The sequence below is a fragment of the Ursus maritimus genome, unplaced genomic scaffold, assembly GCF_017311325.1.
Source record: "Ursus maritimus isolate PB19 unplaced genomic scaffold, ASM1731132v1 scaffold_3, whole genome shotgun sequence".
In the NCBI taxonomy this organism is placed as follows: Eukaryota; Metazoa; Chordata; class Mammalia; order Carnivora; family Ursidae; genus Ursus; species Ursus maritimus.
This window is the reverse complement of record NW_024425563.1, coordinates 88,793,248-88,814,358: the sequence shown is the minus strand read 5'-3', so window position 1 is coordinate 88,814,358 and position 21,111 is coordinate 88,793,248. Positions and strand designations below refer to the sequence as shown.

Below are 21,111 nucleotides of genomic sequence, written 5' to 3'. Positions count from 1 at the left end.
ACTACATACTCAATGTAAATTCTAACAGTCCAGTTAAATAATAGTGACACATAACTCATGAGGTCCTGAAAAATGTATTTTAGGAGAGTGTGATACAGGGAAAGATGTGAACTTTGAATCTGAATCTATCGCTTTCTGTATAATCATCCTTTAGCAAATAAATTTTGATTTGCTAGTTATTACTTTCTTAAAATTGCAAAAATCATACATGCGCTTCATAGAAAAAGTTGGAAAAGAGAATAAGTTAAGGAAAAATTAAAATTTTATGATGACATGTTTTACTGTTAACATTTGATATACTTCTGTCAATGTAACAACCACTCTCAGGTGGATATTATGAGGACCAAATGAAATTAAGTATGGAAATATCTACCATATAGGTTGGGACATGGTCAAAAAATCAGTTATCCAGAATTTAAATTACTACCCACTGGAGCTCTTTATGGATCAAGCCTACAGAAAAATGTATTAATTATGATCTAGTCTACAGGTCACTTTGGAACAAATGGCCAGATTTGCAGAGTAGTTTGAATTTCTAAGACTCATTTTTATATGTCTAAAATTATTCGAATGTGATAAGCATTACCTCAAATACTGTTAGCCTGAATATAAGGTGATCTCTCATTTTTCAGTAGATATATCTGGATGTTAAAAAAAAAAAGAAAGAAAGAGGTTTGGCAACTTGAATATATAAACATAATGATATAGATATAAAGTGAAATGTTTATTTATAATATTTTATGTATTTACTAGATTATACCTATAAATTAAAAATTAGTTCTTCACGAACACCAGTTCAGAAATACTGCTTTTTGCTCTTAGATTTCTTTGAAAATTTTGTTCAGACTCTTCACATGCATCTTAAACATCTACTTTAGAGCATTTCTAAGTCGTCTCAGGGTCTGAGTGCCTGTTTTGGGATCCCCTTATGATGATGTCACTGTATATTTTATTGGAAGAGACAATTACCCACTTACAAAGTAAAAGAAACCCATTTATTTCGTTTAGTCAACCATTTATATCTGTGCAATGTAAGCATAGAGAGACTTATTTTTTTTTAAGATTTTATTTATTTATTTGACAGAGAGAGAGACAGCCAGTGAGAGAGGGAACACAAGCAGGGGGCGTGGGAGAGGAAGAAGCAGGCTCCCAGCGGAGGAGCCTGATGTGGGGCTCGATCCCAGAACACCAGGATCATGCCCTGAGCCGAAGGCAGACGCTTAACAACTGCACTACCAGGCGCCCCACATACAGAGACTTTAATCCCGAACAATATTTACCAAATCCATATTAAACTTCTTTATTGTCTTTTACCAGCTCTACCTCTAAAACTGGCATTAACTGAGTTTATTTCAGGTTGATATTTTGTCCAATTAATATTGTTTGATCAAACTAGAGCATGAGAAGAGTAGTGTTTAAAATGAGAGTCTGTGCAAGGACTGAGACATAAGGCAAACCCTGTCTCGTGAGGGATAATGTTGGGAATGAAAGCTTCACCTTATGCTCTGGCATTTCGTTGTGTTTGAATTCTGAATGTTTTGCATCTAAATCACAGATCAGGATTTGGAAGCAATCTCTCATTTTTCATGTCATCTCTGAGTTAAACCTTACTGAATTATCAAGCTCTTGTTCGGAAAAAGAAAAAAGTTCTAATGCACAAACTATTTCTCACTTACTTATATTGCTTATTTCCAAAATCTATTTGAGAAGACCTAAAATAAAATACACAAGTAGAGTTTGGCCATGAATGAAAAATAGAAGATCAAAAGCACTAAGGAAAACAGAAGAAAAAAGGCCTGTGATTATCGGACCAGAAACACAGAGTAAAATTTTATGTTCAAAGGTAGGAGGAAAATGTAGTGGAGGACATACTTTTTATTAGCTGATAAAATGAAGCACACCAAGTTTTCAAATACGTTATGTGTTTCCCACCAATAAGGACTCAGGCTGACCTGGAGCTCTGGCTCCACCACCTACTGCTTATGTGAACTTGGGCGATTATTCTCTGGCCTCTGGTTTCTAATCCATAAGGTGGGATAACAGTATGTTATCCCAGGATGCAAGGGTCATATGAATATTGAATGAGTATGGTACCGGGCACATTGACTAACATGTAACAGGGGCTGCATAGATGTTGCCCCATTTCAAACCTAAAGGGAGAATTGTATGCAGTGTGCAGAGTGGTCAGTAGCCAATCATATTGACAGAGCAGAAATTCTCCTGAGGATTCAGCTCTACTTCTAACCACTCTAGTGCGACATTACCTTACTGCCCACGGATATACAAAAAGACTTGAATTTAGAGATATTTCTTTCTATTTAATGGACTTTTCCCTCTTTAGGAACAAAAAAATGAAATTAAAATGTAGATTTTTAAATATTTTTGTATTTCTTCTGTGTACTTTAAATCTTAATCCTTTATCTTAATTGATATCATGTCTAACACCAATGAGTTTCAACTCCATGCTCCTATTTAGTAGAAAAACAATTGAAATTTTAAGTTTTAGTTAGTATTTAAAAAAATAGTTAGACATATAATTCATACTTTAAATATACCTAGAAATGTCGTAAATTTGAAATTCATATTTATATGTGAAATAGCTATATTTATGTAATAAAAGAAAAATGAGAAGAATAAAATAGAGAAATTTTGAATCAATATTAATATGTAGATTTGAAATACCACACTTCATTAAAAATGTGGTGGTATTTGGTTGACTTATATAGAATTCATACTGCTTCATCTTAATAAAATATATACAACTCAGATAATTTACCTTAAATTGTTTTTGATTATGATTATATATAAACTATATTATATACAAACTTACTTATTTTGTAAACTGGTTTCTGTTTTATGCAACAATAAAATGATTTGGGGCATAAAAAACTCTGTTGGTAGTTTAAAAAAGAATGTTGAAAGAAAAAAATGTAATATAATTACCCAAAATATAGGCACTAACCATATATAATCAAGAATACTATTTAGTGCTCAGTTAACTATCACACTGAGAAAGGTAACGGAATTTCAAGATTCATTCTATTCTCAAAAGAATGAAATTTTAGGAATCTAGCTAAGGAAAAGGAACAGGATGTAAGCATAGTGTCTTACTGTCCAGAAATTTTCCAAGGTCATGATTTGATTTTCAAGTTTTTTGCAATAATGAATCAGAAGTATTCCTATAAGAAAGCCAAACTTCCTAAGATGAAAACTAGACTCTTTACTGTGTCGACTAGAGGCAAAAATTATGTAAATATCATGTACTTTGAAAAATAAGTCTTGCTTTATATAACATATTTTTTAAATTAAAAACAAAATTTATGATTTGAGAAATATACAGTGTCTTACTAATATAATCCATAAAATGTTATTTATAGTACAAAAAAGATGTACAAAGTTACAATAAGCACATTATGACCTAACTTTATTTGCACTATGAGTAAACAAACTCATCATTGTTTGCATACTAATTTAGTATAAAAATCAGGAGCTTTGCAACACTGGAAGAAATTCTCGAGAATGTTTTTCCTTTTTCCTTTCAAAGGAGAAATCCAATTCTTCTCTTCTTAGGAAATTGCCCATGAAATTATTAAACTTACTCCAAACTAGCCCAAGAGGAAATGAATAAAACATTTGCGTTTCAGTTGGAAATCAAATTGTAAAGGGTTCTAGTATTTACAATTTCAATCATTAAATTAACATTCACTATATAGTCAAGTACCATTCCAGCATTCAAGTGACATGCCCTTGAAAACCATGAAGTTTTGTTATATATTTTGATCTGTGTCTGTAAGAAACTCTGGAACCATAACTGTTAACATTATACCAGTGATATGTAACTTTACTCAGCAGGTGAAATCAAAGAAAATTGTGGAGTACTACAAAAATTCAGCTGTCTTGTTGGGAAGATTCACATTTGGAGGGAGATGCTAAGAGTCAAAATATGGTATCTTCTCAGTCATGCTTCAACTTAAATGAAATTCCAATATAAAATGTGCTTCTAGTGAACATTTCCCAAAACAAAACAAAATTCTGACCAATGAGTTACTTGGCAAGGTTATATAAGGGCATCTCTGAAAATAATCAATAAAATTTTTAAATGAAAAGTTTGGAAATATGGCCATATTGTTTCTAAATTCAAGGCACTGTAAATAATTTGGAGGTGCAGCTTTGAACATTACCATTCTTAAAACCCTGCAGTGATTCGGTTGTGAGAACAAGACATTCTATAAAACCAGATTGGAGTATCTGAGTGGCTCAGTGGATTAAGGATCTGACTTCAGCTCAGCTCATGATCTCACAGTCCTGGAATCGAACTCCTCATCAGGATCCCCAGTCAGGAGGGAGTCTGCTTGTCCCTTTTCCCCCTGCCCTTCCTCCCGCTCCTGCTCTCTCTCTCTCCCTCTCTCTCTCTCAAATAAATAAATAAAATCCTTTAAAAAAAGCCCAAAAAACACAAAACCCCAAACACCAGATATCAAGGAGGACTCCAGTACTCAGAAGGAGGCATGGGATTCAATTTGAAACTAAAAGATCAACTTGATAGATTGTCAAGTACCCATGGAAATAGATTCCCATTCAAACGACTGTGTACTTATTGTTTAAAAAAATTCCACGTATTAATCCAGGCTCTGCCACCTAATAACTGTGACTCTGGTCAAGTTACATAACCTCTAGAACCCCCTTTCCCATGGAAACTAAGAACAATCAGTACCTCATAACCCACTGTGGATGAAAGGCCATGATAAATACTAAATTTACGGTATCTTTACTATGTGCTGGGGGTTCCAAACCGCACGATGTTTGTGTTTCTCTAATAATGTTTTAATTGTTACCCATTTTCTCCAACAGATAACATTCCTGATAAAGACATTTCCCCCAAGCCCACAATTTTTCTTCCTTCAATTACTGAAGTAAAGGTCCATAAAGCTGGAACATATCTTTGTCTTCTGGAGGATTTTTTCCCTGACATTATTAAGATAGATTGGAAAGAAAAGGATGGCAAAAGAATTCTGACATCCCAGCAGGGAGACACCATGAAGACTAAGGACACATACATGAAATTCAGCTGGCTCACCGTGACTGGAGCGTCACTGGATAAAGACCACAAATGTATCGTCAACCACGAAAGTGATAGAAGAAGGGTTGATCAAGAGATTCTGTTTCCTTCAATAAACAAAGGTATGTGTGTATAAATATGACTATAACCTGCCAGAACTCTTTGTTTCAAAGGGAAAACCCTACCTTTTCTGCCAAGTATTAATGAAAACAAACAATTAGAAATTTTTCTTGAATGTTGTTACAATTAACAGCATCAATGTGCTGCTATTTCCCCAGAGAATTAAAATAGAATGGGCTTTGGAACAGATGGAGAAAAAGAAAAAGACAAATTCACTGAGCCTTTCTCTCACCTCAGTTTTATCATCCAAAATATTAACATCACAGCAGTGTTTTTTACAGTCATTTCATGGATTAAATGAAGCAAGACACATGAAAGCACCTAGCAACCTTGCAACTACAAATGCTCAAAAAGAGAGTCCACTTTTGATGATTTTACTTGATCCGGAAATAGGAACAATTATACATCTTTCAGGAATGTTCTACTCAGCAGTCAAAGTCCTTCTCACTTCAGTGTGGTCTACTCAAAGTAAACCCACAAACAATGAGTTCTTGATCCAGAAAGAAGAACAATTATACATCTTTCAGGAATGTTCTACTCAGCAGTCAAAGTCCTTCTCACTTCAATCTTGCTCTACTCAAAGTATAGCCCACAAACAATGAGTTACAGGGGACAAAATGCTGCTCATTTGAGGGAGCCAGATCACGGCTCAACCAGAAATAGTAATTTGGCTACTGAGGTTTTAGTACGGTCTTGAGATTTTCAGATTTGAATTTTATATACCAGCATAAGGTGAAATTTGCTAAGTAAAGATGGGGTGAAGCTCATGTGTACGATCATTCTTCCCTTCTTACAACGAATGTGTTTCTTACTGTGGGTAAATGCTGCTCGGCAAACATGATTGTGGTACTGGCATGTGCCAGGCCTGGAAGGGACGGAGGATGAACTATTGTCCCAAGGAGGAGCCCTACAGTAATGTGAATATCCTTTTCCTAATCATTCGGGTCACTTGTGATTCAGGGATGGTGACCCAAAGGAGCCCCATTGGTACAGACGTGGGACATATTTAGACAGTGTGGGCAGGCGGCTGAAAGTGCTCTGGCCTGGCTGTGATCCGGTAACCTCTAGACTCAGAAGTCGGGTCTTGGCATTAACACCACAGACCAAGGCCCCAGAGGGCCCCTAAGAAGGAACCAGTTTGTACTTTTCCCTGTGGTTAATGAGCACTTTTTAAGCATTGAGGGGGAAACACATAACAAGACATGTGAAGACCTTTCAATACACAAGTCTAAATTTCTGAAGTAAGTATTGGTCTTCTTGGAGTGTCAAAAAAAAAAGCCCCGCAGACTCAAATGGCAACACTTAGTTTAAGGCCCCACGTCACTAAAACCAAGACTTAATACCTAAACCAAGAGCAATTTCAACCCCTCAGAAGAGTAACCTTTAAACAGTCAACATGGGAATTTCCTGGTCAGCACCAGAAAGATTCCCGATTGACCTCTCTGATCCCCTTGGGAGGGTGACCTTGCCTAAAACAATGGATTCTTTGCTAGGAATTTCCTTTTTCCACTCACTCTCTATTGTAAAAACTTTTCCATTTCTGTAGTCCTTTGGAGCTCCCCTCTACATGCTAGATGGGATGCTGCCTAAGTCATAAATTGGTCGATTGATCAATCTTTAACAATTGATCTTTAACATTTACTTGGTTGAATTTTTGTTCTTTAACAGTTTTGATGACAATGCTGGAATCAAAAATGGACTTCCAGGGGCATTCAAAGACTAGGCGAAACAGAGAAGTGGTAACTGTGAGCCCTTCGAGTTCAGGATCTTTCTCGGCTGTTCCAAGGGCTGTGGGTGAGTTCTTGGTTCTAAGCTCCATTCTCTGTGTGCTCGAATCCTCATCTAATTGGCTTTGCTTTACAGGGTAGGCCAGCTTAGTCTGCAGAGTGTTATGCCAATGTTAAGTTGTACTAGCCTGTTTGTCTGGAGCCCTGTTGAGCTGGCGTATTTGCCCAGAGTCCAACTGAACTGGCAGGAGGGTCGGCTCAGAGCCAAGCCCCTAACCTTTCAGACCAAATTCCCCAAGTGGAAACCTCAGCAAATTTCCAGGAGATTTGTTGGCAGTGCACACAGTCTTCATGTGGCCAGAACTCGGTAACATCGTTACTGTCCATACACTACTGTGCACATAATTGTTAGTCTTCACTGTATATAAAGCCACTGTTAACAGGGAAAGGTGGAAAAAGCCACAAAAATTGGTGGGCATGAGTCAAGCATTTAGAGGCTTTGAGCGCACCTCGAGAACACCCCCTTGATAGTACCAGGTGGTAAGAAAACGGGCTGGATCAACACTAGGTTACCCTCGACCTCAAGAAAACATCTGTGCAAGGAGCTACCGTGTAAAACACACAATCCCCATTGCCAGACATTTCCCTTTTAGATGATAGTTTGGCTCTGAGAAGCCCAAAGCCATAGCAAATGGGATCCTTCAAGTCTACAGAGTTAAGCACACAGCTTTCTGATACACCTGTTTACTTTTCATCTAAGGACTCTAATCCCAGGTTACAGCTATCTAGCAAAATTGTAAAATCTTAAAAGCTTGTTTTGTGTACTGAGGAACTGGCATGGTAACCATCCGGTTGAAGACCCCAAAATAATGCTGGAGAGAAACGTAGGGTACAACTCACTTGCGGCCAGGTATGGTGGGACTGGGGTGTGGGTTAACTCCATTTGAGGCTAGTGTCCTACCCAAGTGCTGCCAGACCTCAGGGCAATGACAACCTACATACAATGGCCTATGGGGTACTTTTTAATTAGAGAAGATCATCGTGCAATTAAATATAAGGGTGCCCCAATTAAATAGAAGCCTCCAAAAAGTTAACCATTCCAAGGTCGTTTCATGGAAAGACTCATTGCAGAAGGCTGATGAAAAATTAACCGTGGAAGAGGAACCCAAAACAAAAGACTCTAAGACTGATGGAACTCCTCCTGCTCCCCTCTTTGCTCCTTGGAGCTCTCATTCTAGTCTGAATTGTTTTCCACTCTGAAAAGACTACAGCCATAAACAGAAGTCTGCCACGTTTATGGCTTTATAGACACCCCATATCTACCTCCCTAGGACAGCCCCCAAATGAGCCCCTCCCAGAGTTGATGAGACTGGGTGGTTTCTGGCAAACTGGCACATTGTTCCCTTAAACAGCCGAGTGGACATTCTGGTAAATTCCAAGGCCTGCAGAAGGGGTCCTGAAAAAACTGACAGAAGCCAGGGATGGTTGTGGGTTTAAGTAAAATAGGCATATCTTTATTGCTTTATCAGCACTAAAATTAGAAATTTCAGGTGTCTGGGTTTACTAAAAGTCAAGCAAATAGATGTGATCTCTGTTATAAAATGTTACAGGAAATAGCTTGGGAGAATGATGGACTTTGATGTTTTAAAAGGTTTTTTTTCTTAAGTTTTTATTTGAATTCCAGTTAGTTAACACACTTGTGTTATATTAGTTTCCTGTGCACAATATAGTGATTCAACACTTCCATGCATCACCTGTGTGTATCAGGACACGTGCACCCCCTTAATCCCCATCACCTGTTTCACTCCTTCTTCCCCACATCTCATTAAGTTTTTATGGGAAATCTCACCTAAACTATTAGGAACAAGTACATAGGATAGATGTAAAAAATACATAATATTTTAACTAAAGTTTTAAATAGTTTCTCAATGTTTTGGGGAACTTAAAACCTTAAGGTTTTGCTGAGACAGGTCACCTGCTAATTTAAGTTATATTCATTAAATATCTAGATCATTTCCAAGCAAGATAAAATACTAAAGTATTATTGAATAGACATAGGTTTATTTACTTTTGGTTTCTTTATTGCGGAGAAACTGAAGATAAATGTGGGCCTGGTCATAAACATATTTTGTGCTTTACTGAAGATTGTTTTAGGAGGAGGCACACATTTCTAGAAATTATGAAATGTATGAATTAGTTTGCCAATCTAAAAAATGCTGGTTAACAGTTCACAACTGCTTGCTTACCAGCTTTCTTTAAAAGTGAAGGTTTCTAAGGGTTAAGAATTCTAATATATATCATGCAGACTGCTGGAAATAATACGGGAAACAACCCAGAATGTAAGGAAAGTAAGATGTGTTTTTTACTAAGAAAAAGTATGAGGAATGGAAATATATTTTTTGAGGGGAAAAAAAAGGATTTTGTCCTAAAGGAAGACTGGTCATCCAAAGAGGGTAAACTGGGGTGTCGGGGTGGTTCAGTAGCTTAAGTGTCTGCCTTTGGCTCGGGTCATGATTTCAGGGTCCTGGGATCGAGCCCTGCATCAGGCTCCCTGCTCGGTGGGGACCCTGCTTCTCCCTCTCCCTCTCCCTCTATGCTTTCTCTCTCTCTCAAATAAGTAAATAAAATCTTAAAAAACAAACAAACAAGCAAAGAGGGTAAACTCAGAATAAAATCTGAGTGTAAAAGAGAAAGTTGTAGAGGTTTGTACAAAGGGGATCTTAAGAAAGGAATATTATGTGTGGTCGGGACTGACTAAGATTGTAATGAAGAATTCTTATATCAAGAGTAAGCTGGTGAAGCATTACAATTGGTCTCTCTGCCAAAAGGACAAACATTTCTTTGTTTGCTTGTATTCTTTAGAGTTTTGGTCTGCTTAAGTCTCTTAGACCTGGAACATTCCAAAGGATTTGTTAAACTAATTTGGCTTATTTTGTATGTCAAATTACATGGGAAGCATTGTCAAAGAAAACTTCTTAGAAAGTTTTCTTCTTTTTTTTTTTAATGATTTTTTATTATATTATGTTAGTCACCATACAGTACATCCCCGGTTTCCGATGTAAGGCTTGATGATTCATTAGTTGTGTATAACACCCAGTGCACCATGCAATACGTGCCCTCCTTACTACCCATCACCGGTCTATCCCATTCCCTCACCCCCCTCCCCTCTGAGGCCCTCAGTTTGTTTCTCATAGTCCATAGTCTCTCATGTTTCATTCCCCCTTCTGATTACCCCCCCTTTCTTTATCCCTTTCTTCCCCTACTGATCTTCCTAGTTCTTATGTTCCATAGATGAGAGAAATCATATGATAGTTGTCTTTCTCTGCTTGACTTATTTCACTTAGCATTATCTCCTCCAGTGCCGTCCATGTTGTAGCAAATGTTGAGAACTCGTTCTTTCTGATAGCTGAGTAATATTCCGTTGTATATATGGACCACAACTTCTTAATCCAGTCATCTGTTGAAGGGCATCTCGGCTCCTTCCACGATTTAGCTATTGTGGACATTGCTGCTATGAACATTGGGGTGCATATGGCCCTTCTCTTCACTACGTCTGTATCTTTGGGGTAAATACCCAGTAGTGCAATGGCTGGATCATAGGGTAGCTCAATTTTTAACTTTTTAAGGGACCTCCACACTTTTCCAGAGTGGCTGTACCAACTTGCATTCCCACCAACAATGTAGGAGGGATCCCCTTTCTCCACATCCTCTCCAACAATTGTTGTTTCTTGCCTTGTCTATTTTTGCCATTGTAACTGGCGTAAGGTGGTATCTCAGTGTGGTTTTGATTTGAATTTCCTTGATGGCTAATGATTTTGAACATTTTTTCATGTGTCTGTTAGCCATTTGTATGTCTAGAAAGTTTTCTTGATCTTGTATTTGTATGATTGTGGGAAATGTAGGTAAGATCCATTCTGGTTCTACAAAAAATGGCCCCTTGTTGCCAGTCTTGGGCTGTCCTGATGTCCTTGTAACGTGGCACCGGTCTGCTTCCGAATCAGAGAAAGTAAAGAGGGCATATATGGCAGTGTAGTAAAGAAAAACTCAGGGCTAAGGGAAAAACCAGGACAGCCACTTGGTTCTTCCAGGCTCCCTGACAAACCCCATTTCTCTTGGTTTTGGTTTTTTCATTCCTTCACCCACCACAGGGCATTTAAGATGACTCAAGTTATAAATAGACATCACTGGGAAGACTTCTATGAGTACAAAATGGTTTTCCATCAGTGTCTAACCTGTCAGATCCATAAGCCTGGAAAAACTGTTTTTTCTCCGGAGGCTTCTTGCTTCCTCCCTCTGGGCCCTTTGAATACCCGCAGCTGGACTTCATTCCCCTGCCACTTAGTATTTGCCCTTGTCATTGTGTGTATATTTTCTGGATGGGTTAAAGCCTTTCTCTGTTAAGAGGTTGATGCCCTCATTGTGGCAAAGCACTGTTAAAAAATAGGTTTCCCCCTTGGGGCAAACCTTCTGTGATCTCCCGTGACCAAGGCTCCTACTTCACAGGGAAAATCACAGGAACCTTTAGGAAAACCTTGAAAAATTCCTGGGACTGTCCAGTGTACAACCTTCCCCTGATGCTTTGTGTGGCCTGCTGGTCTGACCAGCTAGAGTAAGTCTCCAATGTCTGATGCTCAAGCCTGTCCTCATCGGGTTATGGAAACCTTCTTAGATCACAATAAAAAGGGTCCTGTCGGTCACAGGTTACAGCCTGATGACTAGGTATTTTAGACACACCATCAGAGGAAGACAGCCCTCAAATCCCAGTAGAAAGGGGACCTTACCAAGTGCTCCTGCTATAAAACGAAAGCTTGAACTTTGTACACATCCGACAACTACGGAAGTCTCCACCTGACACTGGGTCCTGCCCGGACGCTAGTTTCTGAACCAAATGGAGAGACAGAGAAGTAGCTGACATCCAAACAGACTGCTTTCACCTAAACAGGGGTTCAAGACGTCATACTTGAACTAAATATGAAATCCTTTCTCCCTCTCTTCATTTCCTTTACTCTGGAAATGGCCTGTATCTGTCAGATCATTGCCAAGGGGCCTAACCTCTGGAATTAGAGCAACATTTTATTTCAGGATATGAGAAAATTTAACCCTGGTCCTAATTTTTCTCAAGGTAAATAAGATATCTCATTGGTTGACTCCCTTAAAGTTACATCCAGAGTTAATAGGGACTACCAAAAAGCCACCAGGATTCACTTAATCCACCAGGATTCACTCCTTTGGCTGGCCCTACTTCCCTGGTTAGGGATAAATGTAAATGAGGTATGATCAATATGTTCTTCATTCTTGAAATCGTTGCAGAATCCCTCCTAAAGCAATGGCTGCCCAACAAAAGTCCTTAGACTCTGGCCAAAGCAGTGCTTGAAAGTCAGATAGCCCTTGATTATGACTCAGCTGAGCAAGGCTGGATCTGTGCTGTCGGCAACACCACGTGCTACACCCAGATGAACACTACCGGGGAAGTTAAAACCCAGTAAGATGAGATCACGGTGCCAAGCCACTTGGCTTAAAAGAATGACTCCTTCAGCAGAGTATTTCTTGCTTATGTGATTTTAATTGCGTTGAGTCTTGGGGACCATGGCATCAAATGGCACTCCAAACACGGGGAGTTATCCTGTTTAGAGGCATCATAACAACCTGCTTGGTGTGTTATGTTCTCTCAGAAGCTTGACATGCAAATTCAAAGCCAGTAATCTCCAAGCATATGATCTTTCTAAGTCTGGAACATCACAATAAAGAGAAGGACCAACTCAAAAACCATAAAGCTGAAGTGGTAACCTGTGAATGTCACAAGGGTTAAGCAAAAAGGTCAAGACCTGTGAATATCACCCAGAGGAACAACAAATACTGTGAGAACTTCAGAGCAGTTGCTGAGAGTGGTGGTAATGCCTCAATTTTGATCCCATTGCTCAGTTAAGCTGAGAATCTGATCAAAAGGCAGGGCTGTTAACAAGGAAAGCCACAGGCTCAAAATATACTCGCTTAGCTTAAGACCACAAGTCAGTAAACCAAGGCTTCATAGCTCCCCAGCTGCAGTTTCAACACCCGGAACTGGAACCTGTAACCAGTGGTCATGGGAATTTCCTTGTCAGCACTAGGAACTTACTGACTGACTCCATCCATTCCCCCAAGGAGGGTGACCTTACCTAAACCAATGGATTTCTTGCTAATAATTTCTTTTCCACTCCCTCTCTATCTTGAAAAACCTCTCTCCTGTAGCCCTTTGGAGTTCCCCCCTACGTGCTAGATAGGATGATGCCTGATTCATGAATATGTTGATAAATACAGCCAATTAGATCTTTAGAATTTACCGAGTTAAATATTTTTTATTTCCCTGATTCTTAGTTTGTCCAATGATCAAACTAGGGTGAAACAGTTACCTTTCTTTCTCCTGACCTGTGATGAAGAGCAAATGAAATTATGTCAGTGAAAATGCTCACTGTTAAAAACATAACATAGATGAATTCATTCTTATATTTACTGATTTATTTATATTCTTTCCTAAAACTAACTAAAGTAAGATGACACAGACAGCCCCAATCTTTTATTTCTACAGCTAACAGAGAGGAAGCAAATGAGCAAGGCATAAATTTAATGCAACCACTGGGCTGAAGTATCCTGTTAGGTTTTGATTTTTCTAGTGTGCACAGAAAAGTGGAAAGTACAGGAAGTTCCATGGTGATGATTATGGTAAGGAAGAAGTTCCTGTGTATCTGGTGTGTTTTACGTGGCACTTATTTCTGAAAGAAATGTTTCCCAAGGTCTTCTCATAGCAACAAAGCTAATGAGGGCACTTCTGTTAATACAATTCTACAGCAGATTTCTAGCGCTGGTCATGGGAGTTTTTGGTTGTTTTCGTTTTTTGATGAAAGCTTGTATATATATATGTGTATATACAGGAAAGTACAGAACAATGAAGTAATTCGGAAGAGAGATAAAATTCATCTTGTCCACATTTTTGATCAACCTCGATTGAGAAAGGGCAACTAGGACACGCATTCTAATTTTATTATGAAAATTGTTACCCTACTGTCTTTAAGTGAATCAATGAATGATGATAAGATACTTTTATTTATCTTTTTTTGAAAATTTTTAAAAATTTCAGTTAGTAAACATACAGTGTTATATTAGTTTCAGGTGTACAATATGATGAATGAAGTCACTGTATGGAAAAAAAAGATATTTAATGTACTTTAACGTGAGCTCTTTAAGATAGTTTAACATTTAACATAATTATATTCACATTTTCCTTCTTGGGATTTACCCCAAAGCTTATACCTCAAACTCATTTCTTCAAGAGCACAACCAAAATAAGTTTGTGTGGAGTGCTTGAAATTAGACACCAGAACCATGTCTGTGTGGACAAGGACACACGGACCAGAAAAAGGACAGACCAAAACAACCTGGCAACTCTCTCTTCCTGCATCCAATGGTCAATGATCATTTTAAGGATTTTTGTCTTTGTATGTATGTGGAGTGTTTTGCTTGTTTTGTCTTTCTACACTGTAGATAAATACAGCTCTCACCTCAGGTTTTATGTATTCAGACAACTATCATGTGAGTTGGCCCATCATTCTAGCCCTGCATTTAAATGCTGAGCTTCTGTATTTGCTAAGACTAATGAAGATATCTGGAAGAGATGATGTCTGAGAGGCCACAGTGGGGGAGTTATGTTTGATTTCAATGGGTTGTTTTACAAGGTGCTTTCCACCTGCTCTAATTCATTTAAACGCCCACAACCACGCTCTGAGTGCGGGCTCTGACAATCACCGGTATGATTCTTGGCAAGGTACTTAGACTCTTAAATCTTCCCTTCTTCCATGTACGTGAAGTCCTCCAAATTCAGCTCATATCAGGGTAACAGGGAGATCAGATGAGATAATGCCTGTGAACTTTTACCTCGTGCCTGGCACAGTAATAACCCCTCAATAGGTATTGGCTTTCATTAGTATTGTCGTCATAACTGCATATGCCACCTGCCACTCCAGAGAATCATGTGTCGGTGTTGAGGATACGGGGGAGTGCATGATTTGAAAGGTAGGGCTGCTTTCTTTTGCCTAGAGGGGAAATCTACCTAAAGCAGACTCCTTCCAACATGTAAGATTCTGCTGTGCATTCTAGCCTTGGATGAATTCATTTTGGTAGCAACCCTTCATGTCGGCAGTGGGTGCCGAGGACTGCACAGCAGCCACTGTTTTGTTATTTTTCTGTTCAGCAAGTATTTATAGGTCACCTACTTTGCGGGAGGCTCTGTGCTAGGAGCTTTGAGCATAAAAGGAAAACAAGATAGTGTTAGGCATTACCCTCCGGTTGTGAGGAAAAAAGAAAAAAATACATCATTCATGAATTTCAGCATCTTCATGTGCAGAAATATAATATATGGATTGATCTGCTGAATTACACAGACTCAGAACAATGCATATAAGTAATGGCTCTCTCCTCTCTGTTTACAAATTCTATCTCTCCATCCATCCTTTAACCCACAACACAGACATATGTCAAAGAATGGTTTTGAACAATTGAATAATACTTGCTCTCATTTCTTTTAGAATTCACTGCTATTAACTCCACACACGCTTCTCTGACTGATGAAGATGGTAAGTGTTTGGCTATGTTTGCCTTTATGTTACGCGACAGCATTTTTCCCACCTGAGCAAATAACCTTTGAGCTTCTCTGGCTTCAGAGAGAAAGCTCAGAATGGCTGGCTCTTGCCAAATAGACTGAGCGATATTTGAGGTCAATCCATCGTTTCGCAGAAGTCATGTTCACACAGTAAATGCCGGTTTGGGTGGGAGAGGACTATAAATTAGGGCTGCAGTGATGTGCTCTGAATTCTTCCAACATTGGACTCCGTTCACTTCTGCAGCCTTTGTTACTACTGACTGAGGAAACCTTGATATCAAGTTGCTTCTAGATTTTTTTGTCTTTGTTCTTGCTGGTAGTTAATAACATGAAGTGACACCGAGAGTTTCTTGTACAGAAGGTGTTGTGCTGCACTGCGAGGGCATTTTGTTTAATTCTCTTAATACTCACTGTGAAGGATTTTATTCCCATTTTACACATGAAGGCAAGGAGCTAAAATTATTTAAGTCTCCGTGCCACACAGTGAGGTCTACATCTTCAACTCAGACCATCTGAATCGAGAGTTCATGTACTTACTCAGTTTTTATTCTTCCTCTAATTCCCAAAGCCAAGACCCTGTGACAGGTGCACACGTGGGGAGGGGGTGTGAGTGCAAGGCTTCTGGTGCCCCAGACTGGACTTAAACTCTACTCTTTTAATTATCAGTTGCATGGATATGGGTAAAGTATTTACATTTTCTGAACCCACCAAAAACGACACAAATAACATCTAACATATAACGTGACATACGTGGTATCTCATTTAGTGGTTACCTGATAAGTACTAGCTCCTGGCTCTTCTCCCCACATATGTAGAAAGGAAATGACGAGGATCATTGGTTCTAGCCCTGGTGATCCACTCTCCATGTTCAATATCAGGGACTTTTGGACTCTAATTATCATCATCATCTCCATCATCTTCAATATCATCATCACCCGACTTTATATTGTTGTTTAATCATTTTGATGCCTTGGGTATTTATTGCACATGGAGATGCAGAATTACATCTCAGAGCAGCTGAGAAAGTGTCTTTAAATGCCGTGTTGCTGGGATTGAAATCTGGGTTCTAGTACTTACTAGTTGCATGAAATCAGGCAAATGGCTTCTCTCTCTGTCCTCAGTTTATTTGTAAAATGGGAAGAAATATATTAATCTCATATGTTATTGAAAAAATTAAGTAAGATTTAAGCTTTACAAGCAAAGTTGTTAAAACAAGTGATGTTTAGTTTGTACTTAATGGATACTGCCTCTTACTCTTGCTTAGAGACACAGTGGGGATGAAAAAATGCTAAAAGCTATTTATCACCAATGCATTTTTCCCATTGGATTCACTCATTATAAACACAACGTTACTTTTAATACTTTGGAAAATTCTAGGTGAATTTCACAGGTGTTTGACTGACTTGACCTGCAAACTGGGTTCTGAGTTGTCTCAGTGGTGGTGGTGGTGATGGTGGTGTAGGTGTTAACTATCTGGTTGTGCTGGTGTGAGAGTGTCACTTCAACCTAAGTCATCAGATACAGTCACCCCTCACCCATTAAAAGTCTTAGCCTTTCAAAACAATATGTGAAATTAATAAAATGCTTCTTTCAGACACCCTGCAGCTGCAGCTCACGAACACGTCTGCCTACTACACCTACGTCCTCCTCCTCTTGAAGAGCCTGGTCTACTCCGCCATCATCGCCATCTGTCTGTTTGGGAGACCAGCGCTCTGTGGCAATGGGAAGAGCTAACACATGGTGGCACCAAGGCTCCACCCATCTCCATTGGCTATTGTCGCTAAAAGTGTCTGCTGAGGATCTACCAGGGCTTTCATTCTGAGATTGGGTTATTTCAGTTCACATGTGTCTTTTTGTCTTGTGTCGTTATTGCAGAACGGGTTTACAAACCGCTGAGCAAACAGAAACTTTCACTCTGCAGCAAGAACAAATGCTGTCATGACTCAGGGGAGGGGCTGGGGGACCATCCACAGGGGTCTCAGCACCGCTCTCTCCGTAGTGTCCACCAGCCCCTCAGCCACCTGGTCCCCATGCCTCTGGGTAGAGCCAGAGTCCTGGACTCTTTAACCAGATGATTGCCTGGAAACCTTTTAGTTTACGTACCTGGAAGCCGCCATCCTTGCTACCTGAAGCTTGTACTGTTTTTTTTTTTTTATAATAAGCACAATAAAAGCAATCAAAAATCTACTTTTGTCTCTGTGTTCTTTCATTTGGTGCAATCTAACTAAGAGTTCAAGGTAAGGGACAGTGTGACAACTAAGCCTTGTAAGTCAGCGTTGGTTGTAACAATGGTCAATTCCACATTTCTACTTCTTTCCCTGAGACAGTCCTTATGACGCCTTCTTTGGGGCACTGGCCCCAGGGGAGCCACAGCCAGTGATGGTGCCCAGGTTATTTCTCCTTCAGAGTTCAGCAGATTCAGACTCTGGCGGTAACAGTATAACCTGTCGCATGACTGGCAGTTGTGCTCAGATCTATCCCAGTGTGTCACAGGCATCATGTTTTTTGGCCTCATAAGAATCCCATGAGAGCTGCAACTAACACTGGAAAGGTAGGGTGGTGGAGGGGATAAGTGCTGGACTCTGAACCCCAAGTGCTGGAGCTTAGATCTTGGTTCTACAGCTCTCTGTGACATAATTTTCTCATTTGTCAAATGGAGTTACAGTGATTAGTCTCCTGGAGTCGTGTGGGTGAGATGAGGTAATTATGTTGGGTACAAGCAAGTCCTCAGCCGCATTAGCCTCTACTGTTGGCAGCTCTAAGTTAGAAACAATAGAAACACACATGCACACACACTACCAGCTGGATACTCATTTGCATGTATGTGTATTATTTCTACAAACATGGGTGTAAAACAAAATGTTCACTGTGTGGGAAGTTGGTAAAAAAAATTAGTGGTTGTATATTTTTCTATTTTCACTATGAATGCATTTAGTGTAATAAGCTTTATATATTAGAATTCAAACAATGTCCCATTTCAAATTGGAAGGATGTTTTGTCTATTTACAATCAGCCTCAGTTTCCGTGAAACATGCCCTTTTGGAAACCAAGTAGAGGTTCCCATTGGAAACAACATAAGACCCAGCAGATAAAAGAAGAGGAAATTTAATTTCGATCTACTCCTTGATTCTCAAAAATTTGTTCAGATCTGTTTGGGCAAATGCCTGGGCCTCTACTTAGAGATCTGGAACTGTTTCTGCACCTGGAAAGCACAGAGGCACTGAGGGTAAACTGGCAAATAACTAAAGCTGTGTGGGCTGAGGTCACTGCTGGGGCTCCCAGACAGTGTCTCCTATGGCTTCCAACTCCTTAGCAGCTTCCTTCCCCAACCCAACCTGGGCTGCCCTGGCCTGGGAGGTGCAGAGAGAGAGAGGGTGGTCGTGTAGGAGACGGTGTGGGTGGCAGGAGGGCACTGGTTGGTGATTGATATACGAAAGAACGTTAGGGTTCGAAGCCAATGGCCAAGAAAGAATTCTTGAGACATCTTTGGTGCAAAAAGGTGATTTTATTAAAGCACGGGAACAGGACCCATGGGCAGAAAGACCTGCAATGGGGTCATGAGGAGTGGCCCACTATATACTTTCAAGTTTGGATGGGGTTAGGGGATAGGGCAAGTCTCTAAGGAATTTTGGAAGCACAGTTTCCAGGACCTTGAAGGGGCTAGCTATTGTTGGGAAAATGTCATTTATTACCTTCTAATAAAACCTTAGTCATGAGACCCTTCAGATGTATATCTGTGGGCCATATGCTTGGGGGATGATGGCCAACATGTATCTTGGGGGGTTTAGAGGTAAAGGAAATTTCTGAAGGAATTTTTATATGTTAAAGTAGACTTAGAGGATCTTGGGGTGGGGGGTGGGGGGGTGGCGTGTAGTTGGGCTAGTATTGTTTTTTGCCCTTAACAGAGAATTAACATCCAGGCAGTTGAGTCCCTAGAGGAATGTCACTCTGCCTCTTTCAAGGACTTGTCAATGGGCTGTAAGTAGTCAGGAAATCTAATAATTGTTCTTCTGCCTTTGTTTCCCACATCAGTAACTGTGTTCTATTTTCTCAGGCTTTTTTTTGTCCACATGCTCCGTCAAATGTGTTGATTTGTGGAAAATACTTGAAGTCAAACCGGCCCTACTGGTTGGAGCTATTCAAGTGGTAGCTTGGGTGTTGAAAGATACAATAAGAACAGTTAAACCACAGCCAACTAGCTCACTCCCAAAAAGCCACAGCTAATGGAAAGAAAAAATACATCTGCACATGCATGCTGTCAAATATCCTGTCAGGCTGTGCGTGGGGGTCCCCCTATTTTATCCCAAGTTCATTCCAGCAGCTGCTACGTGAGTTGGGGTCGTATGACCAGGACTGTGGAGACACCGCACCCTCAGGCCACTCCGATGACACTGTTCTGAAGGAAACAGCACGCAGACTTGTAGCACTCGGGAGTCCCCCACATTCCACCCAGATCTGCGCTTTTCCACGGCAGGTGATTTACTGAGGCTCGGACTTTCGGTCTCATTGTGTCAGTGTAGACAGGTGACATGAGACCCGTGCCCGTGAAGCTACCAGCACAGGTAGACCGCAGATGGCACACAGCAGGTGCTTCTTTCCTCACAAGAACACAGACACATGCAGGCCCAGAGTTCAACTGTGTCATTGAATGTCATAGACTCAGTCATCTCAGTCCCTCTAAGGAGACAAGTGACTGTAGGGTCCAGCAGAGCCAGGCTCAAGAGAAGTCATGCGCTTCAGGTAAGTGTGCTGGGGGTGGAGCAGAGGAGGGCTGTTCAGGAATGTGAGCACAAAGAGCAACTGTCCCCGCCCCCACCCCACCCCCACCCCCACCCCCACCCAAGCATGGTACAGAGAGAGTGCTCAGTCCTGGGATCCAATCTGCCTAGTTCTTGGGGAAAGAGAACTCTACTGCTGAGATCACTGCTTTAGGCTTTTATAGTCTGACTCGAAGCACATTCTCACCATAGACTTCACTCCTCTTGTTCTGTGCATGAGAGGCAACTTCCGGGTGAGACTTGGCTTCAATGAGCATGCGCCCCATGCTACCGCTTCAGCCCAGCATGGGTGGCAGAGTCTTTTCTCAGGGTAAATTATACACTCACATCTGGCTTAGGCAACATCAGCGGACCTGGTGTATATGCGACTCCACTCCTGACACCGGAGGTTCTAACTGTGACCACACCACTGAGTTCTTGAGATCTGGGTCCGAAGGCCAGTATCTGCAAAGCCACCTCACCCCTTTTTCTACTTTAAGAAACTCTTCCTGGTGAAGCCTCAGCCTCCCACACCCTTCCTGGTGGCACTTCTGTCATCTGGTCTGTTCTCAGAACAGCACAGATGGAGCTGATCTGACCTGGACAAATGCACATTTGACCCTGTCATGACATTCTGTATTTATCTCTTCAGGAAATATCTCTGATGAAATAATACTTGTTTTCTATTATGTACATTTTTTTCTCTAAAATTGGAAAAAATCTTAATGTCTGGAAGTAGAAGAAAAATGAAATAATTATTATATTTCCCCACAATATTTTGCATCCTCTTAAAATTATATTTATGTTGTATACAAC

At 40.1% G+C, this 21,111-nt stretch overlaps 1 gene segment (V, D, J or C); it reads left to right on the top strand.

Annotated features, from left to right (window-relative positions):
• Positions 1 to 17,725, top strand: part of LOC103674604 — a 39,033-nt gene extending 21,308 nt beyond the window's left edge. Inside the window, 4 exon segments of the C gene segment in view lie at positions 4,852 to 5,181; positions 6,848 to 6,973; positions 15,465 to 15,512; positions 17,133 to 17,725. Coding sequence covers positions 4,852 to 5,181; positions 6,848 to 6,973; positions 15,465 to 15,512; positions 17,133 to 17,272 — 644 coding nt within the window.
• The last annotated feature ends 3,386 nt before the right edge of the window (positions 17,726 to 21,111 follow it).